Source organism: Pyrus communis, chromosome 4, assembly GCF_963583255.1.
Source record: "Pyrus communis chromosome 4, drPyrComm1.1, whole genome shotgun sequence".
NCBI classification, from domain to species: Eukaryota; Viridiplantae; Streptophyta; class Magnoliopsida; order Rosales; family Rosaceae; genus Pyrus; species Pyrus communis.
In genome coordinates, this window is record NC_084806.1 from 28475255 (window position 1) to 28493165 (window position 17911).

The 17911-nt window shown below is 40.7% G+C and overlaps 2 protein-coding genes across 2 annotated transcripts; both read right to left on the reverse strand.

Moving 5' to 3' along the window:
• Window positions 1-1081: 1081 nt before the first annotated feature.
• On the reverse strand, window positions 1082-6591 carry LOC137732943 (probable aspartic protease At2g35615). The gene is made up of 4 exons (XM_068472180.1): window positions 6561-6591; window positions 6327-6393; window positions 6129-6136; window positions 1082-2610 (listed from the first exon to the last, which is right to left on the reverse strand). Exons 1-4 carry the CDS (start codon window positions 6589-6591, stop codon window positions 1082-1084), a joined length of 1635 nt encoding a protein of 544 aa, XP_068328281.1.
• Window positions 6592-16736: 10145 nt separating this feature from the next.
• LOC137732944 (uncharacterized) lies at window positions 16737-17123 on the reverse strand. The gene has a single exon (XM_068472181.1). It carries the CDS (start codon window positions 17121-17123, stop codon window positions 16737-16739), a length of 387 nt encoding a protein of 128 aa, XP_068328282.1.
• Window positions 17124-17911: the final 788 nt, after the last annotated feature.

A 17911-nucleotide genomic window follows, 5' to 3' on the forward strand; every position in this document is an offset into this window, starting at 1 on the left:
GAAACAATCAAGATATGCTGGATGAGTTCAAAGATGATATGAAGGAGAAGTATGAGATGTCAGACTTGGGTCTTCTTCACCATTTTCTGGGAATGGGGGTGATTCAAACAGAATCTAGCATCTTCATTCATCAAAAGAAGTATGCCTCTTCTCTGTTGGATAAATTTGGGTTGAAAGAATGTAAATCTGTCTCTATTCCTCTTGTGGCTACTGAAAAGTTAAGTAAAGAAGATGGAAGTGGTGCAGCAGATGAAGAGAAATACAGAAAACTTGTAGGCAGTTTATTGTATCTTACTGCTACAAGACCAGATGTGATGTATGCAGCTAGTTTGTTAGCTAGATATATGCATGGCCCTTCTAACAAGCACTATGGGGTAGCTAAGAGAGTGCTCAGATATATCAAGGGAACACTGGACTATGGTTTGCATTATATGAAAGGCAAGAAGGCAGTTTTGGTTGGTTTCTGTGATAGTGATTGGGGAGGATCAATAGATGACAGCAAGAGTACCTCAGGCTATGCGTTTTCTTTTGGCAGTGGAGTGTTCTCATGGGCTTCTGTGAAACAAAATTGTGTTGCACTATCCACAGCAGAGGCTGAATATATAAGTGCTGCCGAAGCAACATCTCAAGCTATATGGATCAGGTTTGTTCTTGAAGATTTTGGAGAATTACAAGCTGAGGCAACTCCTCTGCAGTGTGATAACACATCTGCAATCTCAATATCCAAGAACCCTGTGTTTCACCAGAAGACAAAACACATTGACAGGAGATATCACTTCATCAAGGATGCCTTGCAGCAAGGGATAATTGACTTGGTTTACTGTCCTACCAAAGAACAAGTGGCAGACATTTTCACCAAGGCATTACCAAAGGACAGATTCAACTATCTCAGGGACAAACTTGGAGTTATATCTGCTCAAAGCTTAAAGGGGAGTATTAGTGTATAAGCTGTGAGCTAAGTAAAGTTAAAGTAAATAAGCCTTGTTTCTAATTGTGTATTCACTTAGTCTTAGATTATGACAAGTGTAAGGCTGAGATTGTATTGTTGGTGTGTGTACCCAGCTAAGCCTTGTTAACAGAGTTATTCCCTTTTGCACGATTGTGTGTGCTGTGTGGAAAAAATATACTTTACAAAAAGAATGAAAAGGTTCCTCTGTAACTTGCAGAGAGAATAGCAGCATTTCTTCATTCTCAGTGCATTTTTTCCTTCTTCCATTTTCAAAACGCTAACACAATCAGCCGGCTTAAACGACACAGTTCTGTCCTCAAGATCATAACCCACCAGGAAGTTTATTTGAGCCAAGTTCCCAAATATTGCAACGTCACTGGACGGTATCATTGTCAGGCAAACCAAATCGTCCTCCATTCTAGCAAATGTGTTTACTGCCTGCAACTTCACATCCGCACCCTTGAAGTGCGCAGTTATAACGGGAACACCAATGTCATCGCTTTCGCTTCGAAAACAAAGGCTCAGAATCCCCCTCGGATCACTAACCCTCTCTGCGTTAATGGCAACCTCCAACGCCGATACCAAATCGTCATAAAATCCAGGTGGAAGGAATGTCAAAGTAGTACCTGAATCGATGATAATGTTACCCTCATTGCCAGCAACAGCAACAGCAACAGCAGGACTATCTTTGCAGTTCGGTGATTTGGTTTTGTAGGCCAACCTCTTCTCTCCAACGCTAATGGCCTCGAGTGTGAGGTAATAGAAAGTGTCGGGCTCTTTCGCAACTAGAGGAGTTGAAACAGCACCAGCACCCGAGACAATGCCGGCACTGCCAAAACTTATCTTGCTCGCCACGTTATTGTTCGGATTCTTACTATTTGATGCCAGAGGCACCAAACAGTAGGAAAATTTACCACCACCGGTCGATTTAGTCAGTTGAGAAGCGAGGGAAAGAGGACCGCCTCCGAGGCCAATCAAGCCAGAACCGGACTCGTCAAATGTGCCACCATTTTGATGCCCACAACCGAAGAGAATTTTCGGAAGCGAAACTGGATGACCGGTAGTTGATCCAATGGTGAAGGTCTCAACAGCTAGAGTTCCTCTAGTGAAAGAGCGGTCTCCGTAACGATAGCTATAGTCACATGTTTCGTGTTCGTTGTCTTGGGTGCCGCAGGCGGCTTCTTCGAGATAAGTACATGAATTGGACTGACACGGGATGGAGCGGTAGGTCGACGATTTCTTGGGATCGAAGAGAGGAGGTTTTTGGTTGAAGCATTGCTTGCATGGCTTGCATTGAGTCCAAATGAGATCACTGCCAGTGTCGGCTATTCCGAGGACTTCAACTGGTGGGGTCCCAATCGATACGTTCATTAGGTATTCTCCATTACTTGATATTATTCTGGACTGGATATCTGCTGATGACGACAACGACGATGATGAGGTGATTATTGGCTTGACGAAGCGATTGGCACGTGTGACAGAACGACAAAAGGCATCGTGCAAGCGATCGTAATGAGACACGGATGAATTGTACCAGGGAGAGAGGGTAGAGTCGCGGTGTATGAGATCAGCAGTGAAACCGTGGCTATTGGCTTGGGTGAGCAAAATGAAAAATGCAAGTAGGGCAAGGGGAAAATGATTCATATTGCTAGCAGAAGTAGCTAATGCCACCTTATCGGTTTGGTTTGGTTTCGATTGGAGATGGAATGACGAAAGCGTTGGTGTTGCAACAAGTATTTATAGACGTTGTGATGGTGAACAAAATTCAATTACGACATTATGATTGGAAGATCAACATGCAGAGCGGTTTTAGAGATGTAAAAAGACTGCAGGTCGACGAACAGGTTGTGAAAATTTAATAATCCAATTATATATTATTGAATAATTAATGTTATTACTGGATTATACCGCATTTGATAGATGACGACACATTTTCTTGATGATTTGATCGGAATGAAACAAAATGAGTTAAGGGTAAATCATATGATCACTTATTACAGAACTGATGGGCTGAACTCTTATGTATTCTGTCTATTCAGATCTCCTTGTTTCTGCTTTTCTGATGGCTCTCTCTATTTTATTGTGCCTTTGAGCTTTTTCCAATCGATGAGATAAGGGCTGGTTTGGTATTGCTGTGCTTTGAAAAAAAGCTGCTTTTACTGTGCTGTGAGAATAAGCAGCTGTGAAATAAAGCAGCAGAGTGTTTGATAAACTCTTTTGTAAAAGTGCTTTTGAAAAAAAAAAAAAAGCAGTATTATAGTGTTTGGTAAACTTTTATATAAAACAGATGTGAAAAAAAGCCGGTTTTTCAAAGCTGGGTTTTGCAGCTTCTTGTTTTTGGTTTTTTTTCATCCAAAACTGTGAAAAAAAGCTGAAGCTGAATGTTTACCAAACACAAAAACAGCTCCCAGCTTTTTTTGATACCAGCTTTTTTCAAAATCACCTCAGTACCAAACCAGGTATTAATATTCAAACCATTGTGTCCTGTAAATTTATTTAGAAAGTTAATGCAAAGTTTATTGTCCCATTTTTTTTTAATTTTTTTTTTCAAATTTAGAGTAAAATGGTGGAAATTCTATTTGAACTTATACTTGCCTCTCATTTGCAAGTGCCGCATGGCCTTGGTAGGTAGAGTTTTTTTCTCTTCAACCTATTGCTTCGTCAATTCATACCATCCTTTTCCCTTAGCATAAATTAATGTAAAATATCGTTTGCATTAAAAAGACATGTATAAATAGCATTAACATAAAGTAGGTTGATGTCTAGTGGAACATCTTTCACAAGAGAGATAGCTCACTAATAGATTGAGGGACAAGTAATTCGATTCATTTACATCCAAATCATGAATGTATGAAATCTATATTATACAAAGAGACCATGATTTTTGCTAATTTGAATTGAAAGGTGATATAAAATCGGTCTATTTATTAGGTTTTTATTTATTTATTTATTTTATCTATTAGGTTTTTATTTATTTTTATTTTTGTAATTTTATCAAATTTTATATATACTAAAACCTGGTGAAAAAAGCACTGTTCATTAACAGTGCACGGGCGGTGCTGTTTTGCTTTGGGTCTCTTTCTCTTCTCATTTTCATTGCTTTTCTTTGCCCACCATTGTCTTGCCACGTGTCGATCATCCTGGAATGGTTCGCTTCGATTCTCTGGAAATTTCTTTCGGTTTCCATTTCCTTGGTTCGATTATACTTCTTGGTTTTATTTCGGTTTCTGCTCCTCTTTGGCAAAACTTTATGCTTCTCTGTGGTTCCTGGTGAGATTTACCACTTTCTCGATTTTTTTCTTATGTTATTCTAAGGTTTTGTTTATGGCCTCCGATTCTACATGTGGCTATTTAATTTTGTCAAGTTTTCAGTTTCAGGGCACTGTAGCTTATGGTTTTTCTTGAGCCTTTCTTTTCAGCGTTTGAAGGCATCTGTGCTGCATTTGTGTAAATTAATTTCCTCTGCTTCATGCATAGTAGACCTGACATTTGTGTCGTGTTTTTCGTGTTCGTGTCGTTTTCGTGTCATACCCAATATCTTAACGAGTCGTGTCGTGTAACACCTGTTAAAATAAATAGATAAAATGACCCCACCCATTACCTGTTAAGGAAAATATATTTTAAACCAATAAATAATCAAATAAAAAACATAATACTAAATAAGTATATACATACCATATTGTTACGGGAATGTATACCATATTGTTACGGGAATGGGGAAAGAGAAAGGGATTATGGCTTTTATTATGATCAAATGGTAAAATTGGAAAATATTGGAATAGAGAGAGGTTTTTTCATCCAAAAATGTTCTAATAATATAAGTCAAATAGAATCCAACGGTACAGATTTACTCTCATTTATCTTACTGCTGTTATTTAAGTAAAATCTTTAATAGTTTTTTAATTAATGAAGAAGTGTAAAAAATATAGGAAAAATATATAAACACTCGTAATGATAAGCTTTACAACTATCGTGAAGAGCTTAACTTCGAAATTCGCCACTATAATCATATAAATCATAGATCAAAAGTTAACCGTTGATTGTTATTTACATTTACGCTTCATTTTTCTCATCAAATTTTGTTTTTTCAAATTTTGTTTTTTGAAAACATGATCTATTAGAGGATGTAGGAAGATGAACGGTTTGGATCGTTGATATTATGTTTAGAGTTTTATGGTTAGTGAAAATATTGTTTGATGTTTATAAAGTTTCTACAAACTATATGTGACACACCCCGAACAAAATTTTTGGAGCGTGCTGGCCGTCACGTGAAGGTGACGTAGCCAAGTGTGCTATGTAGAAGTAAAGAGTGAAAATACGAGGAAAATAAAGTCAACAAAATAATTTACAATAAAAAGATCAGTGAGTGCTAGGGACAAACACGTAAGGAAAATGCAAGGTAGGAGTTCAAGTATCCTAGGTGCAGTCTAGAATAAACACTACACAAGTGATAACTAGAAAATCCTACATGGAGGGTGCTTTGTCAGAAATGCCTCGATGTCTCTTTCGTCACCCACGTCCTCGCTACCTAAAACCTGGAGGGGCGCAAAACAGAAAACGTGAGTGGGCAAAAACAAAGTTTGTTTTCCAAACCATTTCAATATCAAGTAACAACCCCTCTTTGTAAAACCCGTATACTTTCCAGAAAATATTATACGTACTCATATATCAAATCATGATAAAAACGATAAACCTTAAATATGCCATGCCAGAAATATGCCGTGTTAGAAAATCCAAACAATTAGTATAAGTATCAAGCAGGTGATAAAAAACAATCGTAATATGCCAGTAATATCAGTACATCAGCTGGAGTCACCTAAAGTGACCTGTACGGCTGAAACTATAGCTCCTCAACCACTATCCTGCACACGAGTCGGAACCACCTAAAGTGGTATGTACGACAGGTTGGTGTATCTAATTACGCTCAGTGCTACGATCACGTGAAGGTTGTGCGATGTATCGCAAGTCACCTACAAGTCGGAACCATCTAAAGTGGTCTGTACGACAGGCTGGCACCTGCCTTGGATCCAAGGTGAGCGTACGGTGCGGGAGGTGAACGATCATGTGAAGGCTAGGCCCTACTCTGGCGGAGCACAATCACCGAGGTGCAGGAATATAAGCTATAACTCAATCTCATTAACACCACATCTATCACTGACAATATACTCACCTGACTTACCTGAGCATCTGTGGCACAAAAGCATAACCAACATAATCATAACAATAATATCGACGATATTCGACATGGCATTTCAATTATAAAACCATTTAAAACGTAATATCTGGAAAGATACCAATCATAATATATATATATATATATATATATATATATATATATATATATATATATATATATTGAAAACAAAAGCTCACTCACTGATACATAGAAGGGTCGTAAACCCCGAGCCTCGCGTGGCTGTGCTCGTCCTCTGGATAGTCCCCACCTATATGTGAAACAACTATAAAACCGTCAATTTAATGCACATAACCAACCTTAAGTAATAACTTCTCATACATTGCTTAAATGGGGTGTTTGAATATATCAACGTGATCTACTCAATCCCACGAACGCCCCCATATTTTTAAAATAATTTTCTGATCTCCCACGTGCCGGACAAGGAACGGCCAAATGCGCCGCCCATGCGCGGCACGTGCCTGGCACGCGTGTAGAAACCCTAACGCCGTTAGGGAATATTCCGTTAAAACCCTAACGGAAGTTAACAGTCGTTACTTGACGCAATTAGAATATTCCGTTAACTCTGACAGAATATTCTCCTCTTTCTTCAGTGAGTCTCGCTAGTCGTCGCTGTCCGCTGCCGTTTACAACTCAAAATTTCGCCGGTTTCTGGAAAAACTTTAAACTTCAATATCTTCTTCATTTCTTAACTAAATTCCTTGAAATTTGTACCAAAATGAAGCTTACAATGAGTAGAACAAAACCTTACCACTTTGGGGGCCTAAAGCCAACAGAATCTCGTCAGAGAAACCTCGATAATCTGGCCAAACCTGCAACTTGATGAACTCGAGCTTCTCGACGTCCAAAACACTTCAAAATTACTCCCCAAGCTTCATGAAGACATCCTAAAGCTCCATAGAACCTTAGAAACATCTAAAAACCTCACGATCACGTGTGTATGAATAGTGCACCGAATCGGTGTTCTTGGGTTTTCGAGGGTTTCACATCCTAAAAATGGTATGGATGAGTTCCTGGGCTTGCAAGGAGTCCAAACCAACCTTCAAACCTTTGATCCGTGCGTGGAAAGTTGGCTTCGAAGTTGTCTGTACACTTGTAAAGGAAAGGGAAGAAAATCCGAGAAAGAAGGGAGAGAGAAAGGTCCACAGTGTGTGTGTGTGGTGTGTGGTCCAGATGGCAGCCCACAAACAAAAACAATTCAAACAACACCCTACAATGCTAATTAACGTCCAGGGGTAAAATCCTCTTTTCACATTGACGTTAAAAATAATTCGGGACGGGCTGTCACAACCTTCCCACCTTAAGAAAAATTCGTCCCTGAAAATTACACAACAAAACAAACCACTAGTAATCATAAAACAAGCAGGGTACAAATCTCTCATTCGGTCTTCCGTCTCCTAAGTAGCCTCCTCCACTGAGTGATTCCTCCACAAAATCTTCACCAAGCACACTGGACGTAACGACTATAAAACCGTCAATTTAACGCACATAACCAACCTTAAGTAATAACTTTTTATACATTGCTCAAATGAGGTGTTTGAAACCCTAACACCGTTAGGAAATATTCCTTTAAAACCCTAACACCGTGTAGAAACCCTAACACCGTTAGGAAATATTCCTCACGAACCTGGCATGCGTGTAGAAACCCTAACACCGTTAGGAAATATTCCTTTAAAACCGTAACGGAACTTAACGGCCCTTACTTGACGTCGTTAGAATATTTCGTTAACTCTAACGAAATATTCTCCTCCTTCTCTGATGACCCTCGCCGGTTGCCACCATCCCCCTCCATCAACGCTGCCGTCTGCAACTCAAAATTTCGTCGGTTTCTGGAAAAACTTCAAACTTCAATATCTTCTTCATTTCTCAACCAAATTCCATTAAATTTTACCAAAATGAAGCTTACAACGAGTAGAACAAAACCTTACCACTTTGGGGACCCAAAACCAACAGAATCTCGTCGGAGAAACCTCGATAATCCGGCCAAACCTGTAACTCGATGAACTCGAGCTTCCCGACGTCCAAAACACTTCAAAATTACTCCCCAAGCTTCGTGAGGACGTCCTAAAGCTCCCTAGAACCTTATAAACATCTAAAAACCTCACGATCACGTGTGCGTGAATAGTGCACCAAATCGGGGTTCTCGGGTTTTCGAGGGTTTCACATCCTAAAAATGGTGTGGATAAGTTCCTGGGCTTGCAAGGAGTCCAAAACTAACCTTCAAACCTTCAATCCGTGCGTGGAAAGTTGGCTTCGAAGTTGTCCGTACACTTGCATAGGAAAGGGAAGAAAATCCGAGAGAGAAGGGAGAGAGAAAGGTCCACAGGTGTGTGTGTGTAGTGTGTGGTCCAGATGGCAGCCCACAAACAAAAACAATTCAAACAACAGCCTAAAACGCTAATTAACGTCCAGGGGTAAAATCATCTTTTCACACTAACATTAAAAATAATTCGGGATGGGCTGTCACAATATGACATCAACTCATATTTCAATTAACCGTAAATATCGAAACTTGATATCAAAGATTTGAACCGTTCATCTTCTTACATCCGCCAGATGATCATGTTTTAAAAAAAAAAAAATTCAAAAAATGAAATTTAGTAAGAAGAATGAAGCGTAAATGACAATCGACAGTTAAATATAAATTTAATGTTTATCGATTATAGTGTTGGATTTCGAAGCTGACCCCTTCATGAAAGATGTAAAGCTTGTCACCATGAGTGATTGTATATATATTTTTTACATTTTTTTACACTTCTACAATAATTATTATTAATTTTATTAATTTTTCCCTCAAATAAAAAACGTTATTCATGAGGGTTTGAAGCATTTTAAAAATCTAAGCGATAATGTAAGTGTAACCATTATCTACTCGTGGAGGAATAATGATGAATCACGAGTGTTTATATATTTTTTCATATTTTTCATACTTGTATGTATGTCTTCTTAGTTCTTGCCTATACAAATACTATACTAGTTTATTTTAATTTTGGACAACAACATGTTAAGTAAAATTTATCCTAGTAATGATAATAATGAACTCTCATAATAAAAATAAGTAATGACTAAAACTTTTTATTTTTTTATTTTTTTTAACTTATATAGAATAATAATACAAAACTATATTTTTAATATAGAATACATTGTTTATATTAATACGGTTATTGTATTTTATAATAAATCTTTTAGCAATTAAATTTTAAAATAATAATTTTTTTTCTTAACCGGTCGAAACGGGTTACCCACGTGTTACCCGCGTGTATACCCGTTATTAATGGGTTCTTAATGAGTCACCTGATTAATTATCGTGTTGATCCGAAACCCGTTATTTTCGTGTCGTGTCAGAATTTGCCGGGTCTAATGCATATTGCAAAGTCCCCATGAATTTGTTGTTGACCCATCTGAGTTGATCATGTCTTCACTGGTCATGATTGCAGTTTGTCAAGGATTCTGAAATTTAGTAAATTGCAACTTTTTGGTAAGTGAAAACATATATCAATTATTTAGGTCTGTTAGGGTTTTTTGGGCTGTTTTATTATTGCCGAGTTTTATACAACATAGATAGTGAAGCTAGAGGTAATTGAGAAATATTTAGTGGTGTGGTAGATATTTCTCATCAAAATTGAGAGAGTAGTTATATTTTATTTAAATATTTGTATAGTTTTTGGTAGTGATTAAGTTTATGGTACTCCAGATCTTCAGAGACTGATGAGAGCCTATTACCAATCTGCTGCTACTTTAAACCTTCTCAGGGTGTTCGTCACCGGAAGTTTCCCAGCTATACAGAGGGTCACGTTGTGGAACTTTGGATTTCACATATCACAGTGAACAGGGTGATAGGTATATTTCCTCTTTTACCATTTTAGAGCTTAGATTAGTGATAAATTGATTCGAATCATGTGGCATGAACTTAAAGCTCTGTTTGGGAAAGTAGGCTCTTTACCCCAAAGTTGCTTGCTTTTGGTAATATTTGGAATTGTGCTTCTAAGCTGTTTTTCAAGCTTTTGGACATACTAAATGGAGCTAAATCGAACAGCTCTTTCGTTGCATTGTATTTGCTTTTGGTAATAGATATGAATTTTACACATTCAAGGTGTTGAATTCATCTTTATTTTGGTGTATTGTGGTTTTGAATGTCATTTAGTGCAATATAGCCTTAACTTAAATGTAGTTTTGTATATATTAAGTACTCATTTGGATTTTGAGCAGTAAGAGAGAGTTTAGCACGTATTTGAGGAAATGCAAAGAACTTTTTTTTTTGAAATGGCTAGAGTTTGAGATTCTCAGAAGGAAGCTCCTATAAGTTTTTGGTTTTTTGTGTTGATTTGAACAAATTTCAGTTTTTATATTTATTAATTTTTGTTGTGTGAGTAGGATTTATTGGGCTTGATGTTTCTTGAAACACCGGGTGGTTTGGAGATGTTTGAAATAATAAGAAGAGTTGAAGATTTAAGCGAGGTTTGAATCAAAGTACCAAATGAATTCTTCTTCTAGGTGATGATTAAATGTTCCCAACTTTTTTAGTTGTATAAAGACTTGGGTAGTTAGAAATTTGTTTTTACTCATGTGTTTCACTAATTCTTTGGTAATAGATAAATCTTCATGAACAGTCTTCTGCTTCTATCAGTACCCATGGTAAATTCTTATCAATTTACTTTTAACAGTCAGGTCATTTGCGACCAAATATTCTTTTTCAACTTATGCTGGTTTGTCGATGCAAATTTTTGCCATCTTCAACCTTGATGAAAATGCACCTGCAAAACAATCAACACCTTTGATCAAAGACCTAAGCCTCACACGCCCACAAGGTTGGGGGGGGGGGGTTAGGTCAACGAATCTCCAGTGCCTAAGTTAGTTTCTCTGAGAGAATAAAGTGTTTAGGACTTTTTAATAGGGATAGGGCCGACCATCTTGTTTAATGGAGAGATATTCTCTAAATATTCCTAAGATATTAAATAGGAAATAATATCTTGAGATAATGGTATAATTATCCTTAATTTATTTAAATTCGGATTACTTACTTGATTGGAGTCAATCTTCAATTAGGAATGTATTAAAGATAGGATTTGGGTAATTAATCCTTATCTTTAATTATTTGCCAAGGGTAGATGAGTTGTGGGTAGTTGCATTCAGCTACTGAGACCTCCATAGATGTGAGCTGTGCATGGGAGATCTGAGAAGCCTGCCTATTTACTGAGGGCAATCTTGTCTTTCTTGAATAAAAGTCCATATGTCGTCACTAAAATTTTTGGGATTATTTTAGGCTCCACAAATGCCCCCCACACCTACTGTGCTACACGTAGGAAAAGGATAGTAGGTGTAGGAATCCCAACCTGCTTATGCTTGTAGAATTGTTTCCCAATTTGAACTTGATCTGCTTTATTGATTTGGAGATAGACTTCTTCCAGGAAAAGGAAACCAATTGCCTTCAATACCTATTTAATTCTGACTTAGGCAGGGGATTAAATAAATTAAGAGAACAATTATTATTCCAACAGGGAAGAGAAGCCAGAGGAAATTTTTATTCCCCTTACCCTAGCATTCTTCGTTTCTTGCCATTGCAAAGAGTTGTCTCTGGTTGTTCTTTTCCTTCTCCATACCGCACCAAGGTAAGAAAATTTGCATTTTCTTCTTCTTGAATTTTTTGGAAGTTTTCGGACTTGAAAAATTAGCTCGGCGGGGGCTGAGGAGGTGAGAAACGCATGGCAGGGAGGCCATAGTGCAGCTTGGTGGTGCGACATAAGGGTCAATGCGTTGGGGCGCTGAGCTCTACTCGGCTTGGGATGAAAGGGAAGGGCGGTGCTGAAAGGTTGGCACGGGCTGGACCTTGTAGGCTGCTGGGCAAGGGCCCGTTTAGTAGAGAGGCGGGAAAGAGGGAGAGCCCGGCTTGGGTTGGCTATCAGGTTTAGGTGACCAAGGCCGTGTGGCCCAGCCTTGTCTCTTGGGACGCCTAGCGCATGAGTGAAAAGGGGAAAATGGGAGATGATGCATAGGCCTTCCTCGCGTTGGGTCAGCCTACATGAAAGAAATAGGGCTGTGGGGCCCTGGGCCTAGCTGGAACGCTTGGCGCACGAGGAAGAGAGGCGCGAGCCTCCTCTATGTTGGGCTTAGCGGTGCGGGCCGCATGTAGGAGAGAGAGTGAGCACTTGCGAGCTGGGTCATAGGGCCTAGCGCTGGGCTCTGCGGTTCGTGGGTTTTTTTTTATTTTTTTTATTTTATTTTATTCTCTTTTCTCGAGTTGCCTTCTAAATATTTTCCTTTGTACTTTTTGCAAAGACTTTGAAATGTCTTTCTCTGACTGCAAAAGTGACGAATATCTTCCACCTTTAGACCGTCAGGGTGGTTATTCCGGCAAGGTGGGTTACTTCAAGGCTACACATGTCAAGATCAATTCTAATGAGTTGTTTCGGGATATTCTTGAGGTGTACAAACATGCAGTTCTGTCGGGGGTTCGCGTCAAGCGGGTGAAAGATGATAGCAGCCATGAACCATGTGGCGAGGGTGCCTTTGCTAGGAAGAAAGCTATCAAATTTCATCTGTACTACTTCGTGTTAGGATTTTCCAGGAGGTGATATACTCCATGAAATGCACGCCTGCTCAGTGCTCCCTCAATGCAGTTCGTGCGATGGTGGGATTCTCGAACTTGAGCAGATTCTTCGATCTTGACTTGACCATGAATGAGTATTAGTACTTCTTTAAGATCAGCCATAAGGAAGGTGTGGGACAACTGAGATCTTGCCATAGGCTGCACGATGCTTTTAGCAAAGGTGATCATAAGTGGGCGAGAGATACCTTGGATGTGAGCGGAGAGTGGGAGCCTGACTTTTCTTTTGAGCTGCGTGTCTCGACTAACCTTATCAATAGTAAGTGAACTGCTTCATTCTTGTCTTGCTTGAATTTTTTGTTGAGTTGCTCCATGACTTCAATTTATTGATCGTCTTTCTTACTTTGCGTAGATTCGGTGTTTGGCACAACTCCAAGGACTTCGGCAAATATGAAGAAAGTCCACATCGCCTTGGGCATTCCTGCTGAGTATCGTGAGTAGTGTTGGCTACTCAGCCCTCTTCGTTAGAAGAAATGTGGCCTGCCTTCCAAGGAAGAGATAAATCAGATAAAGGACGAGGTGTTGGCTCGTCTAATCGTTGTTGTAGAGCCTGCTGCCAATGAGGGTGGAAAGAAGAGGTCTTCCTCACCTGTTTGTGAGCCTTCGGCTGAGAAGAAGCCAAGAACTTTTTTTGCTGTTGTTGAGAAGCTTGTCATTGATCTAACTTCCCCTAAGGGGGCGAAGAAGACAGTTTAGTCTGAGCCTATGAAACCTGCTGCTTTGAAGGTGACCGTATTCATTGCCAAGTGACTTGCCCAGCGGAAGGGTTCGGTGACGCCTTCGATGTCCGGGTTTGTATCGAAGCGTCTGTCGGGAGCTAAGTCTGGTTCTGCTTCTGAGAGGCTCCCCATTATGAAAAACGGGAAGGTGAATTTTGTTGCTAAGCTGGCGCTTGAACTTGTTCCTCCTTTTGCCGTGACTGGCTCGTCTGCTGAGAAGGGGAAATCTGCTCGCATGGGCAGTTGTGAGAAATCCACCAAGTTTGAGGCTGAAGAGTTTCCCAAAGCTGAAGGTTGACTTGCTTGAGGACGTCGATGCATACGCCAAATTCGTTGACAATGTTGGGAAAGTTGTCATTCGCTCAGACTCCTTTGTGAAGTGTCCTCCCTGATTCCTACAATGCATAAGACTTTGATCCTGGCAGTTGAGTCTATGTGCATTGATCAAGATGCTGTTAAGTGTTCTAAGGAGGCTGAAATGGCATTAGTGGCTTAGCTTCACTCGGCTGCTGAAAAGATCGATAAGCTCGAATCTGAACTCGCCATTTTGAAGGGGTTTGATGTTTCTGCCCCCACTTCTTTACAACTGAAGATCACTCATCAGGATGACGCCTATTTTAATGCTAGGCTTAGTGCAACTCAGGCAATATTGGAAGCTGCAGGGAATGAATCCTGTCGTGTTTCTTCAGTGGTTGAGGACCATGAGCTTGTCAATTCCAAACTATGATCTGCTTGTTTTTCCAAGGATGATAAGCTTATCTTCATGCATGTTGAAGTGTCTTGTCTCAAAGAGGTTGTCAGTAAGCTTGAATCTAAGGAAGTTGATTTGCAAGGTGTGCTGTTTGCTAGCGAGAACCTGAAAAAGAAGCTGGATAAGTTGCAGGGTGCTCACACTAGGCTTGTTGAGGAGAATGTGCAGCTGAAGAATGAGAAAGCTGGTCACGAAATGGTGTTTGCTTCTTGTCAGGCTGATTTCTACAAGCTTGGATATGTAGACGATCTTCAAGGCAAGTCGTTAGATTATGAGTTTTTCGAAAAGGACTTCGAGACTTTTTCCATTTCTCCAATTGATTTGCTTGATTTCTCGTTTGAAGCTGCTTTTGGTGGAGTAGCTAAGGGTTAGGCAGTCCAGGCAGGGGCGGCTGAGGATGAATTGATAGAAGCTTTAGCTGCTAGGAGCGGTGCGGCTGCTAAAGGCGTGGCAGTCGAAGAACTAGTGGTTGCATAAGCTGCCAATGAGTAGTCTTTTTGCTTAGACTTAGGAGTTTTCTTCTTTTCCTTTTTGTTCTGCTTTATTTGAACTTTGTTAGCCTTCGAGCTGGTTTATCAATTTGCTAGAAATTTAATAAACAACTTTCCTTTTTTTTTTTTTTTTTTTTTTTTTTTTTTTTTTTTGCCTTATCCTTCTATTTTGTCGTGCTATTTACGAAGTCACCGCTTAGGTCTTTGCGAAGTCGCCGTGCTATCAGTGAAGCAGTCGATCCTTTGTTGCCGCTTAGGTCTTAGCTTCGACTTTTTGGGCTTCAGGAGCCTTGCCTGCTGGAGGTGACTTGCAAAACTTTGTCGTAGGACGGGCAGTTGAGTTGGCTACTTCGATGGAGCAGTTGACTCGCGTGGTCACTTTAGGCTTCAGTTTTGGCTTTGATGCTTATAGAGAATTACCTGCAAGAGGAAAAATGCGAGACTTTTAACTTATAGAGCTGGCGGCCAAACTCGTTGCCTCCGAAGGAAGTAGGTAAGTTCGCGTAGCTACTATAGTTGTGAATCTTGGCATTGGATAGCTTCGTGAGCTTTAGCCCTCCTGGGGCGTATTGTGAAATTTTTAACCTATAAGACCAGTGGGCGAACACGTACTTCGCGTAGAAAGCAGAGGAGTTTGCATGGCCACTATGGTTGTATTCCGACTTTCAAGTGGCTTTTTGAGCCTATGCCCTCCCGGGGTGTGTTGCGAAGTTTTTGACTTATAGAGTCATTGGCGGAACTTGTGCTTCTCGTGGGAAGCAGAGGAGGTCCGCGTAGCTGCTATAGTCGTGCCTCGACTTTGTTCCAGCAAAACTTAAATCGTAGACTATCGGCTGCAAGCGCTGCTTTTAGGTAAGTAGGCGAGTCGTCATAGTCATAGAAGGTGTAAGTCTCGACTTACGGATTGCCTTGGGTTACTAGTTGTTGTGTTGTCAGCCGGGCATCTTACTTATAGAAGCAGACAACTTGCGTAACCATTTTAGGCATTGTCCCTAGCTCTCGGACTTGTTTTAGGGGTGAGGTGTAGGTGGAATCGCGCCTCAGAGGCCACATTCTTCTGAGTCGCAACTTGATTCTGTAGGTTGCTTAACTAGTATTGCAACACTTTGAAACCAAGCCACTTCATGAAGAATTGTGTGTCAACGATGTACCATCTTGTCACGCAAACTCTTTCATGGGCAGGGGTCCTGCACTTAGCGTCTCTTCTAGTTAGAGACCCGAGATCCCGCAGAATTGAATCCTTCAGTTGGCTAAATCTATTCTAGGAGAAGGACTATCGTGGCCAATTTTGGGATTCGTCCAGTTCAGGTAGTCTCTGTATTCAGGGGCAACTAAGTTGTCGTACCACCCATCTACGTCTGGATATTCTGGATTAGTTTAGCCTCTCATATTGGAGACCACATGTTATGTTTAAACGGGCAGATGGCATCTTCTGCTTGTTACAAGGGTGGTTGAGGAATTAGTTTACCCTATCACGCTGGAGAGCTTACGCCATGTCTGTAGGGCAGCAGGCATCTTCTGTTTGGAGAGCTTACCCAGATAGGTGTCGGGGGAATTAGTTTACCTTCTCGCACTAGAGAGTTTACGCCATGTTTGCAGGGCAATGAGTGTCTTCTGCTTGTCACAGGGTTGGTCAGTTTATTTATGCATTTGGCCCAGGCTTGTGAATAATTCCTTCAACATTCATTAAAAATAGGGGCTTTTATTAACTTTGCTCATAGGTAATAATGACATAACAACTGATAATTCTTGGCATGCAAGGTCTTGTTCGTCGAGCTGCTTGAGTCTTCGAACCTTTTTCATCTTGAACGGGGTCCAAGGAATGGTGGGAGGTTACGCGTAGTGCTTTCTCATGTTGTAGGCATTCTATTGCTTGTCAATTTCTTTGTCGCTCATAGTGGTGAAGGTGTAACTGCCTCTTTTGCCTACTCAGCTGATTTTGTATGGACCTTCCCAGATAAGAGCCATCTTTTTGGAGCCTTCCCATCGAGTGGTGATGAAGGCTTTTCTGAGGACTAAGTTTCCTGGCTAGAACTGCCTGATTTTTTCCCTCTTGTTGTAGTTGGAGAGGAGCTGTTGTTGATAGGCCGCAATGCGGGTGATAACCTTTTCGCGCTCTTCCTCTGCCAGGTCTAAATTGGTGGCCATCTTTTTCTCGTTTTGCTTGAAATTCGGCAGTACGGTGGTGATGCTTGGCATCAGGGCTTTAGAAGGAATGATCACCTTGTAACCATACACCAGGGAGAATGGAGTTTCGCCGGTTGCTTGTTTTTTGGTAGTGCGATATGCCCATAGAACACTAGAGACCTCGTCTGGCCACTTGGCCATTTTATCTAAGAGGGTCTTCTTAAGGCAGTCGATGATGGTCTTGTTGGATACCTCGGCCTGCCTGTTGCCCTGCAAATATCTGGGCATGGACACGTGTTGCTAGATGCCATATTTTTCAAAGAACTTCGCTAAGTCTTTGCCCACAAACTGCAGATCATTGTCGGTGACGATGGAGTGTGGGATCCCGAAGTGGCAGATGATGTTCATCCATGTGAAGCGCTTTATGTTCGTCTGGGTAGTTGTAGTCATGAGTTTGGCTTCGATCTATTTTGTGAAGTAGTCGGTCACTACGATCATTATGCCTCTGCCCTCAGTAATAGGCGGCATTGGTCCTACCAGGTCAATCGCCCATTGCATGAATGGCCAAAGGCTTATTTGCGGGTGGAGTTCGCTGGCAGGTAGTGTGGGCACGGCTTGAAGCGCTAGTAGCTGCCGCACCTTTGTACATACTTCTTTGGTGTCTTAATGCATGGTTGGCCAGTAATAACCAGCATTATGAGCTTTTTGCGCCAAGGAGCGGCCTCCTAAGTGGTTTCCATAAACGCCTTCATGGATTGAGCTAAGAATTTTCATGCCGTCGGGAGATGATAAGCAGTGGAGGTGTAGTCTTGAAAAGGATCTTCGGACGAGCATGTCGTTCCATATATAGTAGCATGCTGCCTTTATCTAGAGTTTCCTAGATTCCAGTCTGTCTATAGGGAGTGTTCTATTGACTATGTAGTCAATGATGGGATCTTGCCAACTAGGGGTTGCGCTGATCTGCGCCACCTTGACTGATGGTTCCTTATCTATGCTTGGCTTTTCCAAGTACTCGATTGGGATGAAACGCTTGAACTGATGGTTTAGCACATAGCCTAGGCTTGCTAGTGCGTCTA